The sequence below is a fragment of the Rhynchophorus ferrugineus genome, unplaced genomic scaffold (genome assembly GCF_030347505.1).
Source record: "Rhynchophorus ferrugineus isolate W39M unplaced genomic scaffold, kcgeb_rfMv2 rfM3, whole genome shotgun sequence".
NCBI classification, from domain to species: Eukaryota; Metazoa; Arthropoda; class Insecta; order Coleoptera; family Curculionidae; genus Rhynchophorus; species Rhynchophorus ferrugineus.
The window spans coordinates 15,474,740-15,502,102 of NW_027472582.1; the positions used below are offsets into that span (position 1 = coordinate 15,474,740).

At 31.0% G+C, this 27,363-nt stretch overlaps 6 protein-coding genes across 12 annotated transcripts; 2 read left to right on the forward strand and 4 right to left on the reverse strand.

Moving 5' to 3' along the window:
• The first annotated feature begins 8 nt into the window (after positions 1-8).
• Nct (Nicastrin) lies at positions 9-4,271 on the forward strand. Its single transcript, XM_076401060.1, has 11 exons — positions 9-177; positions 259-357; positions 416-703; positions 752-944; positions 1,002-1,276; positions 1,330-1,556; positions 1,613-1,957; positions 3,118-3,186; positions 3,239-3,388; positions 3,453-3,564; positions 3,651-4,271. The coding sequence occupies exons 1-11, from the start codon at positions 117-119 to the stop codon at positions 3,872-3,874; spliced, it is 2,043 nt and encodes a 680-aa protein (XP_076257175.1). The 5' UTR covers positions 9-116; the 3' UTR covers positions 3,875-4,271.
• Positions 4,011-9,527, reverse strand: LOC143194358 (prostatic acid phosphatase). Of its 3 annotated transcripts, none has more exons than XM_076401071.1 (8): positions 9,393-9,527; positions 6,749-6,889; positions 6,164-6,262; positions 5,321-5,557; positions 5,086-5,271; positions 4,914-5,037; positions 4,643-4,857; positions 4,011-4,520 (listed from the first exon to the last, which is right to left on the reverse strand). In XM_076401071.1, the coding sequence occupies exons 1-8, from the start codon at positions 9,444-9,446 to the stop codon at positions 4,344-4,346; spliced, it is 1,233 nt and encodes a 410-aa protein (XP_076257186.1). In that variant the 5' UTR covers positions 9,447-9,527; the 3' UTR covers positions 4,011-4,343. The 3 variants fall into 3 exon arrangements, with proteins under 3 accessions (XP_076257186.1, XP_076257188.1, XP_076257187.1); XM_076401073.1 differs by lacking the exon at positions 9,393-9,527 and adding an exon at positions 8,958-9,086; XM_076401072.1 differs by lacking the exon at positions 9,393-9,527 and adding an exon at positions 7,113-7,251.
• Positions 9,528-10,114: 587 nt separating this feature from the next.
• Zyx (Zyxin) lies at positions 10,115-26,965 on the forward strand. Of its 5 annotated transcripts, none has more exons than XM_076401064.1 (10): positions 10,115-10,242; positions 22,362-22,509; positions 22,561-22,853; positions 22,913-23,306; positions 23,365-23,485; positions 23,540-23,685; positions 24,256-24,399; positions 24,459-24,637; positions 24,691-24,811; positions 25,792-26,965. In XM_076401064.1, exons 2-10 carry the CDS (start codon positions 22,372-22,374, stop codon positions 25,921-25,923), a joined length of 1,668 nt encoding a protein of 555 aa, XP_076257179.1. In that variant the 5' UTR covers positions 10,115-10,242; positions 22,362-22,371; the 3' UTR covers positions 25,924-26,965. The 5 variants fall into 5 exon arrangements, with proteins under 5 accessions (XP_076257179.1, XP_076257178.1, XP_076257180.1 ...); XM_076401063.1 differs by lacking the exon at positions 10,115-10,242 and adding an exon at positions 21,567-21,819; XM_076401065.1 differs by lacking the exon at positions 10,115-10,242 and adding an exon at positions 21,799-21,832.
• fest (wurstfest) lies at positions 12,570-17,554 on the reverse strand. The gene is made up of 6 exons (XM_076401077.1): positions 17,414-17,554; positions 17,162-17,361; positions 16,829-17,088; positions 16,633-16,779; positions 16,404-16,571; positions 12,570-13,058 (listed from the first exon to the last, which is right to left on the reverse strand). The coding sequence occupies exons 1-6, from the start codon at positions 17,448-17,450 to the stop codon at positions 12,833-12,835; spliced, it is 1,038 nt and encodes a 345-aa protein (XP_076257192.1). The 5' UTR covers positions 17,451-17,554; the 3' UTR covers positions 12,570-12,832.
• Positions 17,663-20,186, reverse strand: LOC143194355 (FAST kinase domain-containing protein 5, mitochondrial). The gene is made up of 6 exons (XM_076401061.1): positions 19,057-20,186; positions 18,844-18,998; positions 18,512-18,792; positions 18,172-18,441; positions 17,861-18,087; positions 17,663-17,797 (listed from the first exon to the last, which is right to left on the reverse strand). Exons 1-6 carry the CDS (start codon positions 19,960-19,962, stop codon positions 17,726-17,728), a joined length of 1,911 nt encoding a protein of 636 aa, XP_076257176.1. The 5' UTR covers positions 19,963-20,186; the 3' UTR covers positions 17,663-17,725.
• Positions 20,190-21,559, reverse strand: Sgt1 (suppressor of G2 allele of skp1). Its single transcript, XM_076401078.1, has 5 exons — positions 21,402-21,559; positions 21,033-21,254; positions 20,889-20,976; positions 20,616-20,812; positions 20,190-20,434 (listed from the first exon to the last, which is right to left on the reverse strand). The coding sequence occupies exons 1-5, from the start codon at positions 21,429-21,431 to the stop codon at positions 20,327-20,329; spliced, it is 645 nt and encodes a 214-aa protein (XP_076257193.1). The 5' UTR covers positions 21,432-21,559; the 3' UTR covers positions 20,190-20,326.
• Positions 26,966-27,363: the final 398 nt, after the last annotated feature.

A 27,363-nucleotide genomic window follows, 5' to 3' on the forward strand; every position in this document is an offset into this window, starting at 1 on the left:
GGTCTGCATATGACAAATCACTGACATTTACTAGATTAGTAAGGTTATAAACATAATATTAATCATAATATACATAAGAACAAATGTAACATAACAAAGCAGTATATTTATTAAAAATGCTAACTGTAAATTGTATCGTTATTGTTTTGTTTTATCTTTCATTAATTATTTTTAAAGGTATGCATTTTCTAAATAAAATATCTTATACTTATTCCCATTATAATATCAGTATTATCATAACAAAAATTACATTTTTAGGCAATGGAGATAGAATTAAAGATACCATGTTTGAAGATATTTATAGTTCATTAGCTTGTTACCGCCGAATGAATGCCACTCACCAAATTGGTTGTTCTTGTAGGTTTTATTTTTGTTACGTGTATGAATGTTCAATATCTAAAGTTTTTCATTTTAGCAAAAAGAGGTGGTTCAACTGGTGTGGTACATTATTGTGAACAAATAGAAGATTTACAATTCATATTAAAATCTGGCACTGCTGGGCCTTACATACCTGTAATTTCAACGACTTTATTTAAACCTAGTACGGTTGAGTTATTAATAAAACAAAATGATAAAGTATCTGGTTTATTAGTTTATAATAGTAAAGATTTTGAATTAAAAGTTGATTATTTTTCACATGATAAAACATGCCCAAATAATGAATTTAATTTTCATGGGAGCTGCAAAAATTGGAATCCCAAAGGTAATATAATTTTACTTATCAATTATTGCTATTAAAATATTATTTTAGGTACTGGACTGCTTTATGCTGATATACCATTCCCTATATTTTATGTAGAACATGAAAATGACACTATGCTTATTAAAGAATGTTTTACAAAATTCAATAATTTTTCATATCCTACACAAAAGGACAGGTCATTGTGTTCTTTAGAATTAGACTCTTTTATGTATGCTACTACCAGTACTCCAACTTGCAAGAGGTAAATCTTTTAATTATTCAACTACAGTAATCATTAAATAAAATATTATAATTTTAGGCGATCCAACATTGTTACAAATTTAAATCCTATAAGATTGTGCGATCCATTAGGAGATCACAATGTATGGGCATCACTGTTTCCTTTAATAAAAGGCCCTGAAGGCCAAACTGAACCAATAAAGGATTTTGATTATATCATCATAGCTGCTAGATTAGACACAACTTCATTATTTGATAAAACAACTGGTGCAGAAAGCCCAGTTACTGGTATAGTTACATTAATGAGTATTGCAAAATTATTAAAAGAAATGGTTGGGACTTGGGATGAAAATGGTATATAAAAATTATATTAACATTAAACCAATCAATGAACTTAAAATTTTCAGTAAAAACCAATGTTTTGTTTATATTATTCAATGGTGAAACATATGATTATATTGGTTCCCAAAGATTCCTTTATGATATGGAAAGAGGAAAATTTCCAGTTGATTTGCCATATGATAATACATATTTACCAATTATATATCCAAACAATGTTAGTTTATACATTGAAATATCTCAGCTATCAAAGGGTGCTACGTTATACACCCATAGCCTAACTGAAACCAAAAAGGTTTGTATTTTAATTTTTTGTTCCTTTTTATTTTCCTTAATATTGTATGTTATTAGATTGCCAACTTTATCAGTAAATTGAATAGTACTTCGAAAACAGTGCCTGTAGTTGATATATATGATAGTTTGCCTCCATCATCATTACACACATTTATCAGAGGGAAACATGCCATTGAAGGCATAATTTTGGCAAATCATGAAATTGAATATGTTAATCATTATTATAATTCATTGTATGATATAGATGAAAATATTGAATATAAATATCAAAATAATAGTGATTCTTATAATAATACACTGCAACAATACATAGGAGATGTTGCGACAATGGTAGCACAAAGTGTTTATGAGGAGATTATGAATAAGAAATATACTGGATCGAAAACAGTAGATCTATCATTGGTATGTACCTATATTTAATATATTTTATACCTTTAATTATTAGACCTTAAATATTGTATTATGAGTGGACCAGTTTCCATGTCTTTATATATTCTGATATACATTCTGATTGAAGGTATATCGGAAAGTCATTTTCAGATGTCGCTAGCCTTAAGCATACATTGTTATGATTTGACATGGATGTTCATATTCTACCGACATCAAGCTTCAAAGCCATATGCATTTTGCATTTTTATGAAAGTAACACCGTCATACATTTATACGTCTTTGAAAATGTTAAGTTTCGTGCTTGAAAACGTGTATTTGCGGCACTCTGTGAAAATTCAAAAGTGGTGATTTTGATGTGCAATACAAGGAACATTCTAGACCGAAAAAAAAAGAAACCAAAAAAAAACAAAGACCGAAAGCAAGAGTTATTGTATGAAGACCCAACCCAAACTCAAAAACAATTGGCAGAAGTGTTAAATAGCCCAAAAAACGATTAGTGACCGATTACGAGCTTTGGGGAAATTTCAAAAGATGGGAAGATGGGTGCGACATCAATTAAATTGGCAGCAAATGGAAAATCAGAAAGTCGTATGTGAAATGGTGTTTTAAGATATGATCAGTCATTTCTGTATCAATTAGTGACGGGTGATGAAAAATGGATTTATTTTGAAAACTCTAAGCGCAAAAAATCATGGTTATTACTTGGTGAAGCGGCCAGCTTCAGGTCTTGGTCGCAAGAGAATACTCTGTCTTTGGTGGGGCCAGAGTAGCGTGGTTTATTACGACGATTTATTACGATTATGTTAAAACAGTTAATAGTGATCGCTACCGACAACAAATGATCTGCTTGAACCGTAAATTCATCGAAACATGTCCAGAATGGGTAAAGTTATTTTACAGTACGATAACGCGCCTGCCTCATAGAGCAAAATCTTTCAAGGAAGCGTTCAAAACACTTGGATATGACATATTATTGCGCACGCCGTACCTTCCAGACCTTACCCCGCCCGACACGCTAGAAAATGGCTCTATGAATGGTTTTGCTCACACAAACCGTTTTTTTTTTTTTTTTTTGGTTTCTATAAGATGGGCAAAATGTATAGAATAGAATGGTCAATACTTTGAATAAATAAATTTTTCCATTTTCTTGTATAAATATAATGTTATTTTAGATCAATGAATTGTTCCATTGTTATTTGGAAGATCCGAACTGTAAAGTTCATAAGGCCATTCAAAAAGCAGTAAGTTTTAGCACTAAAGCTTATTCTTTAAATTTATACAACTTCTTTGTAGAAATTACCCAAAACTCCTGTCAGTCTGTATGTGGGTGTTGACACTGTAGATACTTTTATTTCTGACTTAACATCATTAACTTTAGCTTGGCTTACTGGTGACGTTGTCGGCCAATCTGGCCCTAATTGTACTAATCTGAACAAGGATCATGTAAGTTACAAATTACCTTAATATATTATTTACCACATTATCAAACCGAACTGATTCATTTCAGGTGTATAAATATTTCAATATGTCATCCAGTATGAATGACTTAGATAATATGACATGTTATAGAGCAACAGTAAATCGTACCGAAGCTGTATCTCCTGCTTTTATAATTCCAGGTAAATATCTTAATATGAACTATTAATAATTCTGTTAGATCGCGAAGATCGAAACTGAAGTTATTTTAACCGCAATCATTTTCCAGATTATGATTGGTCATCTAATCAGTACAGCTCATGGTCAGAGTCGTCCTGGCACAGTTTAGGCGTTCGTATGTTCCTAAAACCATCAGCTGCTCACGAAAATACTACAATAGCAATCGGTTCTATGATGATGGTTTTGTCGTTTACTCTAGTTTATTTCATCAAATCTAGGTCTAACATACTCTTTCCTCCGACAATATTAAGTGATCCTCCTGCCAACTGCTAAAAAACATTCCCTATAATTCTTACTAATGAAGGCTTGTTTAATATATTTTTATAGATATTCTGAGTATGCTGAAGGAATTTTAGTTCAACATATATACTTACCATCATTTATTATTGTGTCAAATTAAAAACAAAAATAGTTTTTCATAGATATATTGGTAAAATTAAAACTGCAGCAGATCTTAATAATCAGATCAGATAAAATTAAAGTATTAACATTTTTTTAAAATTAGTTAGAGATGGTTTAATGTCTGTGAGGCATAATTTACATTGTGTTATGACTGATTAGTTCAATTTTAATATTGTATTTAACTTAATATACATGCAAATTATTTAGTTATGTTATTTTGTGATTGCTAAAATATTTTAATTATTAAATAAATAATTACTGAAAGATATACAGGTTTCTTATTATATGTGACTACATATTGGCAAGAGATGTTGGCAAAATTAGTAATATTAAATATAATTTAAGGACCGCCGGGTTCAGGTACATTATAACTTTCATCCACATTACATTCCTCATCCCAGTTATCAGGAATCACATCTTTTGTCAGTTGTTTTAATTCTTCTAGTGGACAAAATTCATCACAGCCAGGTATAGTCAGTTTAAATGGTTGTATCAGCGTTGAATTACGTAGATATACCTAAAAAATAGTAATTGACATTTATTTTTCTGTATTCGGTAAGAAATCTTTTGATTTAGTGAAATTATTGATCTGGTAAATTTAACTGGATTTAAGTATACTAAACATGATTATATATTTACTTCAACGCCATAAGTTCCACTTGAATCTTCATACAACTCCAATAATATTGTAATACTGTAATCCGGGAGCTGAGCATCCCATACTTTCAGCGTCCTCATTAAATTAACTATAGTTGAGTCGTGACCCACATAGAGAAATGCTTTTCTTGTAGCTGGTGAAATTGTTCCATCGGCTCTCGATTCCCAATCACCAAAAATTTTTTTCAAGAGCACTCCTGACATTGAGACATTTTTTAATGGTACCATTATTAAATTTATTCAGTTCCCATACCTCCTTTTAAACGATTCATTTTATCATTCCATGCATTTAAAATATAACTGAAAATTGTAGGCCCGAGCATTTTATCAGGATAGTAATTTCTAGTCCATTCAGGAAGGGTTACATTGAAACTTTCCTAAAATATTTTATTGAACGATAAATAGTAATAATTTTAATTTTTTACCTCTGCTCTTAGAGTACTGAAAATGTCCTGGACATCATCAAAATCTTTGACGATTTTACCAGTGATAGTGGTCAAGTCATCAAATAAATTTTGGGATTCTTTAAATTTGCTTTGTATTTCTTCTGAAGCTATAACACTGTCCCTTTCTATGTGATATGCAGCACAAGGTTTTCGTACTAGAAGTAACTACACAGCTATTCAGTGACATTTTTCGCATTATGGTTTAAAAGTTTACCATATCTTGACTTAATGGTTCGGAATGCACTGGAATTGGCTGCCATTCTAAGGGTCCCCACGTTTGTATCGTTTTTGGTGGCCAAAGACCAGCATTGATTAATTGCACGCTAGCTTTGGTACGATCCACATCAGTTGATTCAGCGTAATACTCATCTGGCCAGTAGTATTCTCCAAGAAAATTGTTGTAACGATGTCTGAAATAATGACCTATTTCGTACAACTGCAATTTACCTTCCTAAAAATATATGAATTGATTATATTTTATACTGTTGATTATATTTTATGGCAATAATAGGTTGTTCAACAAGTATCGCATTTCGGTGTTTTTACTTCATTCAATGAGAATCGTTTTCCACGTATGATTTTTTTATTAAAAAAAAATTAAAATTCAAAGCTTGACAAACAGGTCAAAATTATCTAATGAAATTTTCAAATGACGTTATATACATGCATCGGGATTGATTCTATCTGTATAATCTTAGACGAAATTTCAACTATTTGTCTAATAGGAATCAGGAAATATATTTATATACAACTCTTCTGTGTATTATATATTATAAATGTATATAGGTTATAAATGTATACAGATAAATTAAATTTTCGTTCGGAAATTTTGTAAACAAATAAATCAGTGCAGCAAGCCCAATATAAAGTACTATTATCATCTAAAGAAATAATTTTTAGAAAATGTAAACGATGAAACTAAACTGAATTTTTATCCATCATAGTACATATACAATTTCATCACCCGTATAAAAAGAAACTGCTAAATATATAGACTATATATCCAATTCATTTCTCATCTGGATATGAATATCGAATTTAGTGCTTGTTTACTTACGTTAGTCAATTGTCCCCAACCAACTGGATAGAAGGTGTTATTTATAAAAGGATCATTGGGGTATGTATCAGCAGGTGTTCTTGCTCCATGTCTCATAATCTATATAAAAACATAATTAAACAAATATTTCTATTATATTAATTTTTGTATGCAAGAAGCTATTTTAAATTGTTCGCAGGATAGCGATATCGGCTGCTATATAATATATTTGGCGCCTTATATACTCAGAGCGCTTTTAATAAACTGTTTATCCTTTTTTCTAATATGTTACTTCAACAAGAGATAATCTTATGTTATCTATGAATTTAGTCAGTAATAAGGATATTACTGAAGTATTTTTAAACTATTAATTTAAGATCAGAGTTTAAACATCTTTCTTTTAAATATTTAACAAATTGTGTTGAATTATTATAAATTATCTAACTATTAAATATAAGCATTTAGATACATAAATTACTATTTCTGATGGTTGTTATGGTTATTTTTATATTTCGTAATTAGTTGGTGATAGTTGTTTTAACAACAGCATCGCCAAAAAGAACACAATGTTATGTAAACTAATAAAATTCTAAATTATATACTTACAACATGGAGCATTTTTAATTCTTTGTCTTCATTTGTTTCTGTTAATACGGTATTGAAGCCCATAACCGTACCTAAAGTGATAACAACTATCGCAGTCGCAATAGCCATGGCGATCAAGATATTTCTACTTCCTAGGCGTCTCTAATATGAAAATTATACAATCATTTTAAATTTTCCTGATTCCTTTCATATTTTTGATGAAATTATGGTATTTATATAAGAGGCCAAAACATAATATAATTCAAATATATTCAATATAACAACATCCAATAAATTCTATTATGTTTAGTTTCAAATAGCAATAATTTAAATTAACTAAAACTTTAAAATAAAGCCAAATAAAAGAATTATATTAAAAAATTACCTCCGCTATAGATGATGATATGTTTTTTCTGCTGAGATGTTACATTGCTTAATAGCAAAACCTGAACAAGAATTTGTTGCAAATAAACAAGAAATTTGTTTGATCAATTAATTCAAGGTCGAGAGATTATTAAAATTTTTATTATATGTAATCTATAACTGGGTGTTTTAAAAAGATATATTTATTATTGCCAATTTTTCACTTATTACATCTAAATATATGCATGTAGAAACTATAAGGTGTACAGCCGTACTTCGCTGTTTTTTTACGAAGTTCAAGGCATTGTGACAAAAAAATTATATACTTATCATTTGTTTTTTTTATTAATTGTCGCGACACTTGTGTGCCATTTAACAACTGCGTCTTTAACTTATATTATATATATAACCAATATTCTGAAGAATTTTGTAGACATTTGGCAAAATGTTCAACCAATGCTAACTCAAATTGAATTTTACATTTTTACAAAGTGCATTATAGTCTATGTCATCTGTGACGTTCATTGGCTATTTTATTGGGTGAGCTATATCTTTATTCTATCATATCTATATTTGAAGAGTTTTTTTATAAGTTATTAGAACAGAAATATTCTAGGATCTGCACTGGATCAGTATGCTAGAGGACTGAAACCAGCCTTTTTTTAGAAAAATTATTAGTTTAGAATATATTGTTCATTTAATGTTGCAGTTCCATACATGTTGATAAATGGATATGTCGGCATGTGTATCCAGAGGTTTTTGTCTTCGATATCAAGTTTCATTTAATATTTATCACGGAGTGATTACGATGACCTGAGGGGACCCTCTTAGCCTTTTTGATTCGCTACTAGATGTGTCGTTCAGGTTCGAACTTGAACCGTATCTAAACTATGAAAGTTTTCCTGTTATGATTGAATCGAAATCCATATAGCCGATAATTCGGTCACTCCCCCCATCTTTTTACAACCATCAATAAAACAAACAATCGAGATGAAGGTGGTCAAATTTAGCCTAGCAGGATCAGTGGACAAGCGACATGGTGGTCATGGTTTTTAATGAAACCCATGTCAGACCAGCAGTTAGCAGTTTTTATTCATGAGACCATAACTCGGGTCAACTGGACTAAGTCAATAATTTTCAGTCTTCCCTGTTTTGCCTTTATGTCTTGTTAAACCAGATTTTACATTAACATGGTTCGAATTAATAAACTAATAGTTCCACACATTATATTAGAACAAAAATGTCCCCATATAACGTGAATTTGAATTTCAAAAGCGCTTTTTCAAAGAATTTCAAAGTATAGCTTCATAGCATGAATATTACTAGAACATATACAACTTAAAAGATACCTTTTAGGAAAAGCTGAAATTACTTTTTTTAGCCTTATATTTAATACGACTATTACCATAAAAACGGTGGATTCCTATGATTACAGTATAAATTAATACAAAAGAGAATACAACAATAAATATAGACAATATTTAATAAAATTAACTTGAACGTAACACGTAATAAAATTGAAATTAAATAATGAACTAAAAATAAAATAACTGAATGAGATAATTAAATTTAAACTAACGATTTTAAAATATACAGTTGTAAGGAAAAATTAAACTAAATTTATTTTCCAACTTATTACAATTATTAAAACACCCTTGTATATAAATGTTATACTTTAACACACGTGTTGCAAAACATTTATATTTATATTGCAAAACAAATGATAAGCATTTCTGTGTCACGTTTTAGTAAATTATTAAAGCTAACTACTATTTTTAGTGTATATATTTGCATTTGTTACTATATAGTGGTTACCATTTTGTTTCTATAATTTAACATTATTCCCAAAAATTAAAACAGAACTCACGTGATCGATTCTTAAGTACAGCTGGAAACTAAACTACTGATGCAATAATATTTAATAGCTAAAAAAACCTCGCGATCTTGACACAGAATGATACACCAGTTTTTACCGTCAGGTATAATTACTTTTACATAAAGGGGGAATTTCATTCAACAGTGCATTAAAACACAATTAACTTTAAATAAGTTTTAATTTTAAAGTGATTCAGACAGCATCATTTGAATTTATACCAACTAACAAGTTAATGCAATAAATTCAATTCAAAAAAACAAAAAATATAGATGGTTAAAAGATTCCAAGGTCACTAGATAACTATAATAATTCACTTAAATCTCGTGTGATAACGGAAATAACTTACAGAATACATTTATATACGTAAATATAGAAATAAATAAACAAAATAAGACTAAACGAAATCATATCAACAAACCTACTTACTATTATTTTGTTGCCGGGCATATTTGATTTTTTTCCTTTTATAAATATAAACATACTATCTTGTTAAGAGTCATTCAACGGGTTCTTTTGAGGTTTGCTAAGAAACCTGTTCACAAACACTCCACTTTAATTATCTGACTAAATTAGACATTGTTAGCCATAATATAATAAGGTAATCTTTTTATTGTCAATGTAAATACAAGGCAACAATTGAAATTAAACATTTCTTACATTTGAAACTTGTCTGTTGGTGATAAATTGTGTAATGCGTTATTCTTTTCAATGGCGGATCCAGAAGGGACAAGGAAAGGTTTTGAGCTCCAAAGACATAGAAATCCTCCGTGACAAAGTTTTTTGACAGACCCCTTCCACAACCCAAAAAAAATCTTGAATATAATATTGATTCTTTTTCCATTGATTCTAGTGATTCTCTCTCAGTTTACGGCAATATTTAGGTAAACAATATTATTATTATTAAAAATAAATGTGACAATTGTTATACATTTGTTAGAAGTTACCGCAAAAATGACAGTTGGGAATTTCATTATAACAGTTGCGCAAAAGATGCGGTGGTTACATTATAAAATAACTATTTATTTATAACTTTATTAATATTCAACAATATATCCTGAAAAATATATACAGCATGTCACGTGTTAAGTTAATATGAATCACATAGACAATAACATACAATTAGTTTAGTAACTAGTTTTCAAGTACCATACAGATATATATACCTAGTGATATATATACCTACCTATAGTATACCTAGACTCCAGTATTTTTTAATCGCGTGAAACGTGAATGTATGTGCGTGTTGAGACGACGATATCAACGATGCAATATTACGGTAAATATGAATGGAAAATGGGATCCAGTAAAGATTAACTACTGAGTGAATAAATTTCGCGATGAATATATGTTTTGTATATATTGTAATATTTCTCTTGATGACGTTGATGTTTTTGTATCGAGGTACTTTTGAAACTGATTGATGAGATTGATAATCTAGAAATAATGTTCGTTCATACAGTGAAAATAAAAGCTATATAGGTGTGTTTTTATTAGTTACATTCTGGAAATATGTCCATATCGTGTCGAAAGAACGATGTTGGTTTGACAACATTCAAATCATCGATTGAGTTTTACACGTCTTCAACACGAAACTGTAATCAGAAAGAACAATGTCTGGTGGGTAAGCTTTATGCAGCAGAGTGCCAGGTGATACCTCCCCAGAACTTTTGAAGCTTGTGGTCTGTTACTGGATATTGTTCTTTGCCTGTGTTTTTTGTATTGTCTTGATTGTTTTTTTTTGCAACAATACATCCTTCAATTCGTTTAAAGGACTTTATGATCATGAATATTCCGCGACGTCTGATAGAAACGTCAAAATTACCGAATTTGACAGTTAGGTTAGTTGATTTTTCGCACTACTAGATATTGTTGATCAATATGTATGCAAGCACCTATCCGTATTTTTTGTCTAAGACAAAAATAAGCTCTTCCTAAAACTAAGATGTTGACTAATTAACACTCCCCACGTTGACCGACCACCCTACTTAATGTGCTCTACCTAGGTTTTCGTCCAGTAAATCTTGCAATTCATTGTCTACGAACTCTTTGTGAACAGCTTCTTTGAACCTTTGAACTTGATATAAGGACAGTAGCGACCGCTACAATACCAAGATTTAAGTTATTGTTAAAACTAATTGTACATTAATCCGAAACGACTGTAACACTGTAATAAATAAATAATGTTTTTATAACATCTTCATTAGATACGCTTAATACAATCTTAATTATAAATTAATTTATTACTACATTTCATTTGTACTTAGATTAATTCACCAGCAAGACGAGTGCGAGAAAATACATCAATATGTATTCCTCAATTATAAAATTATAATAACTTATAGCTATAGTTTACAGTAAAGGCATACACTTTATTTAAGTTCATATGGTTTGGTTCGCTTCAATCTCCTGACATTCTGCGCGCTGTTCAGCAGTTGTTTTGCTTCCACGTTAGTATGATTTAGTAATCTTCTTTCGTGTTTCAAGGCGAAATCTTGGATAGCTAATTTCCAATCCAATTCCATTTCTTCGTTGGTTACGTAGCGATAAGCATTGGTAATCCATCGAAAAACCTTGTTTTGACAGCGTTGGATGACAGTTGATTTGAATTTTTAGTACGACCCCATATTTGCACCCCATAGGTCCAAAATGGTTTTATAATTGTTTTATTAAATCAACCTCTTTGATTTTAGATCAAGTTGAGAGTATTTTCCGACTAACCGGTATAGTTGTTTTATTTTGGTTCTAATATGTTCTAATGTTGTTCTAATTTAATCTCCCGGTAAGATGGATTCCTTCTGATACGGGGTTGGCAGATGTATTTCAACAGCTTGGGCAGATTTGTTCGAATCAAACCACAAAAATAATTAAAGTTAAAAATGAGTTTGTATATACTGAATAACATAATATTAATAAATAGAAAACAGTCATTTTATGTAGAGAAACGTCAAAATTAGCGAATTTGACAATTCGGTTATTTTGTTTAAAATTGACACTTCGCATTTTCACCAATAAATATACCTGCTGACCAATATGTATTCAAGCACCTATCCCTGTTTTTGTCTAAGATAAAAATAAGCTCCTCCCAAAAATATGAGTTAATGAGTTAATAATAAATATAGACGTTATTTTCCACCATCTTCCTTAACATACTCATTCTTTATTTTATTACTAATCAAATTTTATAAAACAGTAAGATAACATATTCCATTAAATTTAATTAAATTATTTAGATCACATTTCAGATGAAATTTAGCTTATATTATCAATACATGATAAAAATATATATTTATAATCATGTTACTGTTCTATTTTATTTAGGCTTTTTTTCATTTCTAACATTTTATTTGATTATTCTGGATAAAAATTCCAAGATATTCCAAAATTTAAAAAATCTTCTGTTTTCTCTTCCGTGGAGAAAAAGTCTTATTCCAGTGCCAATTAAAAGCACCCTGAACAAATTATTATTAGTTTAATAAGATCATGAGATCGAGCCTCCGAAACCCGCTGGACTATTTTTTGATATTATTAGTACAGCACCTACCTAGCCAGAGCAATTCGAACACAACTATGGGACTGAGAGCAATACCATTAAGACACGAAAAGTCTCTTAAAATTCCATTTTACTTTCTTGTAATATATTAAAATTTATATCTCAAACTCACTAACACACAATCGTTATCATTAAACAAAACCGAGGTTAGAAATCGAAACAAAAATTTACTGGAAATGACCATTGTCTATAAAAAGCACAATTAATTAAGAACACTTGACGACATGTAAACCGCTCACAAAATTCAACTAAAAACTCCCCCTTACTGACATGGGACGGTCTTGTCGCCGGCATTTCTTCCCATTCGACATAGCCATCAGTAAACCTTCAGCTGGTGCTTCTCGTCAAAACCGGCCGAATGACCAGCATTGCGCACTATAAACGTGGATCCGTCGTAATGCATTCGACGTTCGCCTCGTCTCACAAACAGATGTCTGGTTTGGCCCATGGACCCTGTACAATGCATGTATGGGGACGATATGGAAGCTGAACCGTTAGTTGGTGACGTACGTAGTGAGAATTTGTTACTATTTCTGCCCACTCTGTAACAAAATAAGTAAGAGATCAACTGAAAAGTCCCCGGCCTGACATATAGATGACGCTACCAGAATTAAATCCATATGTTTCTTAGTTAGCCCTAACCCTCAAAAGATGCGTGTATAAATTTGACAGCTGTCGGATCATTAGTTTGTGAATTACAGCATTTTGAGTGAAGCAACTTTTCTTATTGTGAAAAAAATGGATAAAAAGGAATTTCAAGTGTTGATAAAATATTGCTTTTTGGGGAGAAAAAATACAGTTGAAGCAAAAATTTGGCTTGATGCCTAGTTTCCAGGCATTGCCCCAGGAAAAACAACCATCAAGGATTGGTATGCAAAGTTTAGACGTGGTGAAATAAGCACCGAAGACGGTAAACGCAGTGGACGCCGAAAGGAGATTGTTACCGACGAAAACATTTAAAAAATCTACAAAATGATTTTGAATGACCGTAAATTGAAACTGAATGAAATATCAGACACTCTAAAAGATATCACCTGAACATGTACATCATATCATTATATTATCATACCTATCAGCTCTATGCAAAGTACGCAATAGGCGCCACGCGAGCTCACTTTTGACCAAAAACAACGACGAGTTGATAATTCGGAGCAGTGTTTGAAGATGGTCAAGCGTAATAAACCCAAGTTTTCGTCGATATGTGATAATGGATGAAACATGGCTCCATCATTTCACTCCGAAGTTCAATCGACAGTCATCCGAGTGGACTGCACACGATGAACCCGCTCCAAAACGTGAGAAAATGCAACAGTCGGCTGGCAAGGTTATGGCGTCTGTATTTTTGGATGCGCATGGAATAATTTTCATTAACTACCTTGAAAAAGGAACGACCATCAACAGCGGCTATTACATAGCGTTATTGGACAGTTTAAAGAACGAAATCGCCGAAAAACGGCCGAATTTGAAGAAAAAGAAAGTGCTGCTTCACCAAAATAATGCACCGTGTCACAAGTCTGTGAAAACGATGGTAAAAATCCATGAATTGGGCTTCGAATTGCTTCCTCTTCCACCATATTCACCAGATCTGGCCCCCAGCGGCTATTTCCTGTTCTCAGATCTCAAAAGAATGCTCGCTAGGAAGACGTTTTCGTCGAATGAAGAGGTGATCGACGAAACTGAGGCCTATTTTGAAGCAAAGAACAAGTCGTACTACAAAAATGGTATCAAAAAGTTAGAGGGTCACTATAATCAGTGTATCACACTTGAAGGGAATTATGTTGAACAAAAAAAAACTAATTTTGCCAAAAAAATGTGTTTTATGGTAGGCCGGGGACTTTTCATTACATTATTATCAAAATTATATTATCATTTATTGCCGGGATAGTTGGTTTTGAATTTTAAAATCTCTGAGTACAGTTAAAACATAAAATAATGGTGACATGGAATTGACTCAAAAGGCACCCAAATTGACAACATCATCGGAAAATACCTATATTGAAGTAAAGAAGGGTTATTGTATAGAGCAGGAGTTCCCAACCTTTTCAGGGACCACTTTAATATTATTCTTGTTAGCAGGGACCACTATGTAGGTATAATAAAAAAATTGTAATAAACTGAAACTTAATTAATAACTCAATAGGAAATTACATAAAAAGAGATAATGTTTTTAGGATAAACTCCAATTTTGTATTAATGTGATTTCTGATCTTCCATCTTCTGTACGAGTTCGGCTATCTTACTAACTACTACCCTTAGGACTAACATTGTTACTCAAAGCTACACGGAAATCATCACTTACTTTCAAACGATTCCTCGCCTCGTTTTTAATTACCAACAAAGCAGAAAATCCTTGTTCACATAAATAAGTTGTTGAGAAAACCATAAAATAGTGCAAGGCGATATCTCTAAGCTTAGTATAACAAATTGCTTTTTTACACCAAAACGACTCAAGTGAATTCGATGCAAAACCATCCTTGCAGTTTCTGTCATTTTGGAATTCAATGGGTTCTTCCTGGATTCCTTCAGTAACTTCACCGGCGTCCGTTAAAAAGATTACGGATTAGTTTTTGATCAACTTTGGCTTCTTCGGTATATTATCGGAAATAACAATTGAATTCATCAATCAATATTTGTAAATGAGTCTTGATATTTTCTTGTATATTTGCAAGTGTTTTTAATGTCGTAACCACTTGAAGTTTGAAAATAAAAGCGCGAAGTTAATCTTCAAAAAAGAGTGCAGATTGACAACGTTTTCTAATTGTTTACTTCCGGAACCTTACAGTTGCATATTCAATTTATTTAAGTGTGTGAAAATATCCACAAGGTAAGCCAAATTCATTTGACATGCCGGGTTAGTAAAGTGTTTCAACAAATCGTTTATTTTTTTGTCATTCAGAAATATTTTAACCTCTGCTCTCAGTTCATATAATATTCCCAACATATTACCTTTCAATAGCCATCGAACTTATAAGTGAAAGAGAAGTGCCTCATGGTCAGAGTCCATTTTACTGCACAATTTTTTAAAAAGGCGTGTATTTAAGGCCCTGTTTTTGATAACATTTAAAACTGTATAATTAATGCACCCAGAAGGAGTCTTTGAAGCTCACGCCTAGAGATGTATGATACACAGCTTTATTACCTTAGGATTTTCCTGTTTTACTAACGTCGCCAGCCCGGGACGTGATTCCAACATTGCCGGAGCACCATCAGTACAGAGGGCAACGAGTTTCTGCCACAGAAGATTATGTTTCTCAAAATATTCCTATAGTGAGTTCATGACATCAATACCTTTTGATGTTGTTTCCACCACCCGCGCTCTTCTCGCTCATTGCGCGACCAACGGCTTACCGTTCGTTAAAATCATTGGCATTTGTATTTTGACAACTGCGGACCGCTGATTAGGAACCATTAGATGCTGTATATAGGGGACCCAAACGCGCGTTTTTAACGAAATTAGTTTTTCACAACGGTATCAACCAGAATACATCAACTTCCGCTGAAGTGGATCTTGAAACATTCCCCTATCATCACCATTAGATTTAGAAAAAATCGCAAAAGTACAAATCGGAAATGTGTAGGCAAAAACCATTTTGCCAAAAAAAAATTTAGTTTAATATAAGGAGGGTCAGTGTGGCACCTTTACTGATTTTTTTAATAAACTAACTTTTTTTTGGTATACTTAAAACATTAATAACATAAAATCATAAAATCTAAACCTCTACACCAGAAGACCGACCCCCTTAATAAGTTAGAAATAAATAATACATGTATTCTTGAAATTAATTTTAGAGTCGTTTCTCATATGGAGCGCAAAAAAAAATTCAGCCTTGTAAATGAAATTGAATGTAAATGATAGTGTCATTTATCAAAATATTTAAATAACCTACCGTACTAATCCGTCAGCAGTTTGTGAAATCCTCACGTTGTTTATAATCCAATTTTCGGTACCGTCTTCGGTATACCAATAATTAGTTGCTTGCAGAACACTCACAGCTTCATTCACCAATTGTGTGGTTGTGGTCGGAGAAGGCGTTTGATCTAGGTAAGGCGAATCCCTAAAAAAGATAAGAAACTAGTAAACAAACTCTAAACAAGCGCAAATACACCAGTACTTACTCATAAAATACATTTAAAGTAAAATCATGTTGGGATAAGTCGTTAAAAGAGTCGGTAGTAGTTCTAGTGCCAGCTGAATCAACTAAATAAACCAAAGCGCACTGCATACTACTGAAACTGACGCCTTTATACCACATCTTAGCAAATCTACAAATTCAAATCAATTACATCAAAACTTAAACAACAAGCGACTTACTTATCATTTCCTTGACTATCATTTGCCATTATTTCCACTCTAGATCCGTATTGATATACACGTCCATTAGGGTGAATTAAACCAGAAGATGATCCGCTTGCGCTAAGTGCCAAAACAATACCGTTTTTTGAATTTGCAATTCTTACGGCACGTTCAGGAGATATGTCTACCCGAATACGATCGTGCAGACGTAACGTTATTACTCCATGTGGAGAAATTACAGTTCCACTCATTTGATACTGATCATCGCCATAATAATCCTTTAAAGCGAACATATACAACCGTCAGTTAAATGCGAACGATAAAAATTCTCATAAATATTGGTACTCTTACATTAAAATCGTCGGTGAAATAATTTTTTACTGTAATAGGCTTAGGGACGTGAGGTGGCCAACTAGGAGGGCCCTCCAATTTCATCATATCTCTAGTAGGCATTTCATCACTAACATGAGAACTTGTGAAAACACTTCTACTTCTCGGACGGGGTACATCCTTGCGTCCTGTTTCATTTTTGCTTATTCTGGTAATGCTATCTAGAAATCTTTTACATACATTTATGTCCCGTTTCAATTTATATTATGTTACCTTTGCGGCGAAACACTTTATCAGCAGTTTTATTCATTTTAAAAGATTTTTAATCAAGAAAAAATAATTAAAATCAAAATTATTTTTGTTTGTACATAAATAAACATCACTGTCAAACAATGGCCTACTATGACAAAAGTGTCAAAATAACCAGTTAATCACATTTTTTTATTTTCTTGTATAAGATTTGTAAATTGGAATATTGCTTATTAAATATTTAATACTTAAATACAACAGAAAATCTCCTAATAAGTATAAATACGATTTATTAAAACATAACTATTTTAATTGTACAGGCAGCTAAAAATTCTATCATTTTAATTTCGCAGAAAGGTAACGCTGTTTTCCTTCTGGAGATAATTTTATAAACTCATTCCCTATTACCTAATAAGACATAAAACAAATAAATCATTATGAATTTCAAATATAAGTATAACTTAAATATACCTGAACAGGTTTGTAACCAATTTTCTTCAAGTGTCTTTCCTGCATCAATGCAAATCCTAAAGGTAAATTAGTATTTCTTAATGTATTGTTCCAGTTTACTAACATTACGGCAAACCACATTAGAGACGTATCGTTGAACGGCACCATAACATCCCCTAATATATATTTTTGAAAGCCCATAGGTTTAACAAATGTATCAGTCTTCACATCTTTGCAAATAACTATACCTAAAATAATGTTATGTCGATTATATTATAGTTTTTGAAAAGAAGCCATTTATTATTTTCAACTAACTAATAAAATAGACATACTTGCTTTACTAAAATGAGGTAATATATGATGGATAAAGATATTTTCTTCATTTTTTACTATCGCTTTGATTGCTTCTAGTACATCCATAAATAATTCATTTGCTGCTGTTTTTTTAAACTGCAATTCTGTGGGGGCATACTCTGTATGCCATTTGACACATTTATATTTTAAATGTGGTGCCAGGCGTTTGCCTTTATAATCTGCACATTCAATTTCAATGCAGCTATCAAGAGAAAGAATTTCTCTAGGTACATACCTCGCAGCTTTACCTAAAATCATAAAATTTTATAAATCTTCATATAATTCTTAGAACATTTTTAAAAAATACCCATAACATACCAAACATTCTTGTGATGTAATCTGTATCTAATAATTTATCCATATAAGTATATGAGTAACGCCCTAATAAACTTAAGTAATTTAAAGCACATGGAAGGCATCTTGGATAATCATCAATTTCTGACATTCTTGATGGTTTATGTATTTCTTTATACGCTAAATCCACAAAATCCTGGTCTAATTTGGGGACATAATTGAATGTTGATAACACATGCAAAATCCTTTCAATATCTTTTAATCTCAATTGGTCCATGACACACAATAATTTATATGAAATTTTGCTGAAATAATTGTTTTGTTAATTTATAACAAATTAAATATCAACAACTTACTCGATTATGCCTTCATGCAAATATCCATAGACAGACAACAACAATGCTATTTGTAAACAGCAAAATGTGGAAAAACGATCTATTTCTGGATATAAATTATCCATCATATCTCTTATACCAGGCAATAGTTTTGAAGAATGTGTAAACCTGAGGGCCTAGAATATATACATGAATAAATATATTATTGCAACACCTATTATTTCTTATAATTACCTTCATTATTGCCGCTAAAGTTATCTCATTAACATATTTACTATTAAAAGAAACTTCTTTAATCATCGCCTCACAAATTGATGGCAATTTAATTTTAGTCTTTGACTTAAAATATCCTAATGCGATTACACCTAACTCATCTACATTCATTTCTTTCACTTTATTCTCTAATGCATACTCATATTCAAAGTTAATTGAATTTAGTCTGCACACATTGTATAGGAAAAATATATGCACTAACTGATCTTTGGTAAGTTCGCTACTCTTCTTTATCAAACGATCCAAACTTATATATATAAAATCACAGTACTTGTTTAAATGTAACTGATACCATAAATTAGCGACTGTAAATATTCTTTCTATACTCCAAGTAGGTAATTTCCAACAGCATATATCATCTAAACAGCTCCAAATATCGTGAAAATTGTGTTCTTTGTAAGAACTACAATCTGGATACTCAACCAAGCACGATAATAATTCAATTAACTCATTATCAGTTAATTTTTCGCAATGGTCCATTAACCCATCAACTAGTGAATCGAATCGAACATCAGATACAGTTATGTTATTTTTTTGACAATACTCAAGAACATTTTTGAAGGCATTTACAATTTCTGTAGCACTAGAGGTACGCCATGGTCTATTCAATATTTCGTTGAAGTCTTCTTGATTTACAATAATTTTGTCAATTGTTATTTGAGGCAATATTTGTGATATTATATTATTATACATATAACTATTCTCTACGTTAATAACAAATTTTTGTATAGGTTTGTTTAAATATAATGTTCTCCTAATGTTTATCAATGGTACAGTGAGTAAATTATTAGTAAATGTTACTTTAAGTAAGTTAAATTTGTAATTATGATATATCCCAGGTCTTGCAAACAATTGTTTAAAAATCATTTTTCTTAAATCTCACGCTTTTTAATGTTTATAGTAACATAACCTTACAATTATAACCATAGAATAGTGAAATACATATACAAAATAGTCTCTCTATTCTATGATTATAACCTTTACATAACTATACCCACTACATATATATATATATATATATATCTTTTTTAGATTTTAGTATACCCATATACTGCTTTTGACAAACTTAAAGATTATAAATTAAATAACATAACTTGCTTTTTAGCGTGATTTATTGAGAACTTTCATATTTAGAAAATGCTACAAATTATAATTTAATATACAAAATTAACAGTAAAGTGTAAATCTCAAAATAACTGAATACAATAAATAATAAATATATTGAGTATGTTTAGCTATCCCATTTTTTGTATTCCATTCCATCAGGTGGCTTTACCTCAACCTTTTTGTTACCAACTTCAGACCAATTGGTGCTTAAAACAGTACCTCCACTTTCCATCTAAAATAATTATTTAATATTGTAACATAAATTATAATTTGCAATTATGTTAATAGATTATAGCTAGTTTATCATAGTATACTATAAATATAATAGGATAGTAAAAGTAACAAGCATTATTTTTGTGACAAAATATTTAAAAAACTTATTCATTACATACCATAGGCAAATATATACTCACATAACTTTTATTCATTGCCTTTTTTACTTCATCACTGCCTTTACCATATATATTTTGAAACAACTGATTCAATGCTTCTTCACCTTCCGGTTTTTCTTCAGCTTCTTGTTTTTTAATTTCTTTTTCAACTTGATTCCAATCTTTACCTTTTTTGGATGTAGGATAAGCAGGTGGTCCCGATAATAGGTGAGTTTGATCTAAAAAATACAACTTCATAGCTTTATCATGAAACTACTTTTACATTATATATCTAGAACAAAAAAAAATACAAACCTATTGGTATCGTTTTTATATTCTCAACAGCATCTCCTTCTAATTTATCCCACCTTATGCCCTCAGACTTTTTTAATTTTATTTCAATCTAAAAGAATTCATTTATTATGGAACATCTAAGTACTATTTATTTAAATGGTATACTTTTGATGGTGTTAATACATAGCTTGATTGTCCTGGAATTATTTTATATAATAAATGAAAGTCAAGATTGCAAGTTTGATAACCAGGCACTGTTATATCTGCTGTTACTCTTTTCTCGGCAAAATTTATTTGTAACTGATCAGCTTTTATATTTTTAACAAGAATTGTAATAACTACTGCAGAATCTGACTGATACCAGTCATGTCTTACTGGTATTGTTGGCTAAAAAATAGAAAAATATATACATTACGTTGTTATTGCTTTGTATCTTATCCCTGTTCATTAAACTATTTTAATCGTATCTACTGAGTTTTTTTGCACGTAATCAAAATACAATATTAAATATGATATGTTTTAAACACAATATACCTGTAAGTCTTTAGGTACTTCTTCTGTCATGCTTTTTAAAATATTTAAAAATTAGCTGATGATCGTTTTAATACCCTATTTAATTTTATTTCCTCTATATGTCGTATATGTCATAGAGTTTACGGAAATTTCTAGAACAAATATAATCGGTAAAATAGAAACCTTTCTAATTCAGAATATAAAATTCTATATTCTATCATTCATATGCATTCATATGGAAACTATAATGGAAGCTACCCTATTTTTTTAAAGGTCTACCCAAAGAATTATTAGTGATTAAAACGCTTAGTACAGAATTTCTTAAATTATTTAAAATGAAGCTATTTCTTCTAAAGAAAAAGTCCCCATGACTGCGAAGGTATTCTTGGAATTTTGACATTACTGACATTGACCAAATTCAAAAGTGCAGCTAGTAAAGGTAATATCTATGGGTAATATTTGATTTTAAGTAATTTGAATAGATCTACATATGGTTCTCATTACGTTACGTTAACTAAGTTGTCTTTATGTTATTAATGTATTATTCTATTGAATGTCTTATTAGTTTAGTCACTAACTGAACCATTATTACTCATTGCATTACTTAGTCATAAGTCCCATGTGGACCACGGGAATAATCAAACAATTTAAACATATTTACGTCATTGTGTAACTTGGTCGAATAGTTTTCTTGTCAAAATGAGTTCATTATAAATTATGATACTCATTTTTCAAAGACCATAGAAACAGTGTGTTTTGTGATACTTTATAAACAAGTTTGTGTTTATTAAGTCTTTGTTCCGAATTGTCATTTCGATTATGTTAACAAACTATATGATAATAAAGTTTAAGTGAATTTTAATTGCATTATAAATAGGCTATTAGTATATTGAAATATACTCATTTAATTTATGAAGTGTGTGAATACTTGAAATTTTTTTTAGATTAATATTAATATAACCATTATTTTAATAATTTTAGCACAAAGAAAATGAATGACTTGGATAGACAGTTGGCCGAGTTGGCGTTAATAAATAATACTGAGCTACCCCCAAATCCTAATGTAGGTAATCAAGGCAAAAAGGTTGGACCAGCTGTTCCTCCTAAACCGAAGAAACAACTACCATTAGTAAGTTCAAATAATTCTCCCAAATAAAAAAAATAATTTAAAATCCTATAGGTACCTCAATCATATCCATTAAAGAAAAATGTGGAGCCAAGCTATTCATCTCGTCTACAATCTAATCAATTCTATTCAAATGTATCACCCCCCCGTAATCAGTCACTTTACTCAAATGCAGAAACACTACCGTCAAGTAGTAAATTAAGTTCTCATGATAACAATTATGCAAATTTACCTAGGAGGAATAATGATCAAGGAATATATTCAAGAAGTGCTTCTGCTATGAGTAACAATTCTTTACCAAGAAGTACTGCTAGTTATGGAACTGGTTATGCTACCAAAAACACTAGGTAATTTGTAAAAAGTAAATTCATTGATTTTAATTATTTTTATGTTTGTTATTACTTAGCACTGCTTCAACTTTGGCCAGTACACCAAAACCTTTTGATCGAAATAATTCAGATGTTACTTATAGTAACATACAAATACCAGCGTCAAGAAATCGTGATGGTCTGATTTATTCCAATTTAGCTCATCCCCCCAGAGACACTGCAGTTTACAGTAATATACCTCAAGGTAGAAGTGGGGTTTATTCAAATGGTGATGACTTCCCTCCGCCACCACCACCACTTGATATGACTTCTGGATTGGGTGATTATGCTCCATGTTCAATAAACACAAATTTACCTCCACCTCCAGAAGATTTACTACCACCTCCTTCACCAGTTAGTTCTAGTTATAGTGAATTAAGGCGCGCCACACAACCAGGGTCAGATTTTCACAATTACAGTATGGGGTCTGGGGTGAGTGAGTTTGTGACATTGTAAAATTCAAGTTAGATCTATTTGTTTAATTATTTAGGTATCTTCAACATATGAGTCTATCTATGAACCTATTAATCCAAGACCACCAAGTCAGATGTCATCTAGGTCTAATTATTCACTATATGCATCTTATAGCGGTGCTAGTAGTGCTATGACAGGTACATTAGTTTGAGTATATTAGTTGGTATTATATATTTATGCTATTGCTTTAGGCCCTAGCCAGTCAGTAAGCCGAATAGGTCACAATAAAGAACAAGAAGTGGATAATTTAACTGATATGTTAGTTCAAGGCATGGGATCTGGACCAGACTTAGACCATGAAGATATATATGGAATATGTGTAAAATGTGGGGATAAGGTATGCTTTGTTGTATTTCAATCTAATATTAATTAGTAGGGAAGTAGATAAAATGCATAAAATATGTTATACATGTCATGCAATTAAGTTATAACAATCCATAACTATAAAATAATCTCTGTATTATTTTATATTTTAATACTTGACATACTAGAAGACAAGTGAGTGAAACTAGCAAGGTCAGATTTAAGTCATTTTATAGAAACTCTATTTTCCTATGGAAGTACTTTGATAGGTAAAGTCAAGGCGAAAACAAATCAAGCATAATTATTCATAATTCCAGTAATCAATGCCGGCCTTTGCGAGAATGTTTTAACTTTCATAAAATGAGGTCTGGCGTTCACATCTTGGAGTGTGAATAATAACTGACAAACTATAAGTCAACCTAAAATGCTTAGATTTTTCCATTTTCGAAACTTCCATAAACTTCGGAATTAAAGTATACAGAAAATGCTCTTCATTAAAGGGCAATATTATGTTAAAGTGTTAAAACAATCCATCAGCTACTTTCTAAGCCTGCCTGGCTATTTATATAATACTTTTCAATTGATACATGTTTATAATTTACAGATCGTTGGTGAGAACAGTGGCTGCACCGCTATGGATCAGATATATCATATAAAATGTTTCACATGTCATCAGTGTGCTATCAATCTTCAAGGAAAACCATTCTATGCACTTGATGGTCATCCATTCTGTGAAGAAGATTATCTGGTAACTTATGTTTGTGGAAACGTCATTTGTGTCAATAATTTAACAGTAATCGTTTTCAGAACACATTAGAAAAATGTTGCGTATGCCAAAAACCAATACTGGATAGAATTTTAAGAGCTACTGGCAAGCCATATCATCCAGGCTGTTTTTGCTGTGTTGTATGTGGCAAAAGCTTAGACGGAATTCCGTTTACGGTTGATGCCACAAATCGTGTTCACTGCATAGAAGATTTCCATAAGTATGTTTATTTATAATTACGTAAATATGTTTAATATCTATTTGTTATTTTAGAATATTTGCTCCACGTTGTTGGGTCTGTAAACAACCAATTATGCCGGAACCTGGAGAAGAAGAGACTGTCCGTGTAGTTGCTTTGGATCATAGTTTCCATATTCAATGCTATAAGTGTGAAGTAAGTAAATTGTTGTACTAGAATTTGTATTAGGTGCATGTATTTTGATTATTGACATCTGTGTAATGAATATATTAATGTAAACAATTATTAAATTCGATGGTTTTGACATTTATCAATATAAAATAACAATTTTTTATTTAATATTAGTGAGTTGTGTCATGGTACTAGAGTAGAAAAACGCTAGAAATTCGACATTCCTTACTTTCGTTGTTTGATTTGATGAAACGGCCAATCCCTTTTAGAAAAACTGTTAGAATATCTCAATTGTTGGTTTGGAATTCAACGTTTTAAAAGTAGTGATTTAGATATCATTGAGAAGGACAGTTTGGAGAAGCAAAAAAAATTGAACACAGAATTGCAAGCCTTACCAGACAATAACTAAAACTTTCAAAGAATTTTTAGATAGCTTGATGGTTGATAACATAAAATGCGAAAGATCCAATTGGCTACCACACCAATTAACTAAAAATGCCATTTCAAACTGTTGCTGTTTCATTGCTTACCAGGCAAAAAGAAGAGTTTTCTGTTGCGTATTATGGCTGGCGATGAAAGATGGATCTCCTACGCAAGCGTGAAAAGTCAATGAGTTAGTCTAAGGCCAGTTGTGAGAAGACCATCAATATCAATATCAATGGATGACGAAAAAGTTTTGCTCTGTATATGGTAAATTCCATGTTGCTAAATGGGACGTTCTAACGCATCCAGACAACATAGCTAGGCTTGTAATGATTCTCAAATGCTGAAGAAGTGCGAAAATAGCTTAATGGTTGACTCGCTGCACATTGAACTTTGGCTCAGTGTCCCAAATTGTCAGAAGTAGAGGCAATGATTGAAAATATTTTGATTAATATATGTGTATATACCGCACTAATTTTTCTCAATTCCATAGTAAAAAATGGTCAGACTACATGAGGCCGCCTAATATAATCAGTGCTGTAATTTTTGTGTATATTAATTTACATTTTATTATTTTTTAGGATTGTGGTCTGGTTTTATCTTCTGAAGCTGAAGGTCGGGGGTGCTATCCGCTCGATGGCCATGTCTTGTGTAAGAGTTGCAATGCCAAAAGGGTGCAAGCCCTGACCAACCACATGACCACCGAACTCTAATAATTAGACTATATCAGGCGATACGTCCACGTTAATATCACTTAGATTTGATAGTTTCATGTTAACACATGCGACGCTTCTTACAAGTATTATTGAAACTATTGCATTTATTATTTCCATATGTTAGAATAGGAATGTAGCAAAAATATTTAATTGGTGACGGTATGGGATTTAAATTTTCTATATTTACTTTTAATTTATGTAGATAAAGTTTATACTTGTAAAAGTATATTGTGGTTAGAAATTTTGTTGTGTAAACAGATTTATGCATATAAATTTTTAACGTCATGAACGTTTCCATGAATGGTTCCTGATAAATTTGTTTATTTTCCATATTCACAAGAAATTTGTTTTGTGTATTAGTGATATGGCTGGACCATTCTTTTTCTGGGGATTGTTACAAAACTGTTACCATTTGACAATTACCGACTTATTTATTTTATTAACTGAACGTTGTTATTAATGTAAGCACACACTTATGAAACATTCCCACAGTTTTTTTAAAATTTATAGTCCGGTAAAACCAAACTGCACATACATCCTAAGCAATAAAATTTTTTGCTTGTAAGAAGTAACAGATCGAATAATATAAAACATAACCACAGTTTTTAAATGTGATTTTTATATAAGTTTATGATATATTTTAGTGAGAATATTTATAAGATTAAAAGAACGTGAATTTTTTTATCGGATTTTTTTTTATCACACAAATTATTTCTCCTATATAAAAAAACTTTTTTACATATTTTATGTTATACTTGCTTTAAAAATGTTAGATGCTATTAACTTATCAGGTTAATGTGAGTAATGAGAGCAGAAATATCCTAATTCTTCCATGTTTTAATAAATATGCATAATTACTGTTAAGATACATTGTGTAATGTGCTTAGTCAGGTTGCTTATTATACAATTTTTATGTTATTGTTTTTTTTTTGACTATTTTGATTGGGATATTTTTGCTGTTGACTCAAATTTGATTGTGATTATTTGAATTAATGTGCCAATAATTAAGTTCTTTTTAATAAATTTTAATGTATTCATATGTGTGTTCTTTTGTTTCTTGAACTATTTTTTGATTTCAGCAGTGTCATATTGAATCATGGTTGGTTATCATTTTTTCCCGAGTCGATTGGGTTTTAGAAATAAATCATTGATAAGCGTTTGGTAAAAACAAATATTGTAGTTAAAATTATAAAAATCTTTTAGAAAAACTCTACTATTTTTATATCAAAATATTTCCTATTCTGCGAGAAAGCGATTGGCGGAAAGAAGACGTGTGTTAGTTAAAACGGCCGATCTCATATTGTAGGTAAGAATAGTTGATATATTAAGGGTGAAAAAGTGATCTCAGTAATTTAATCTCTAGATAAGGTAAAGATGATGACTAAGAATTACAATGATGTCACAGATAAAATACTTAAAATTTATCAGCATTACATT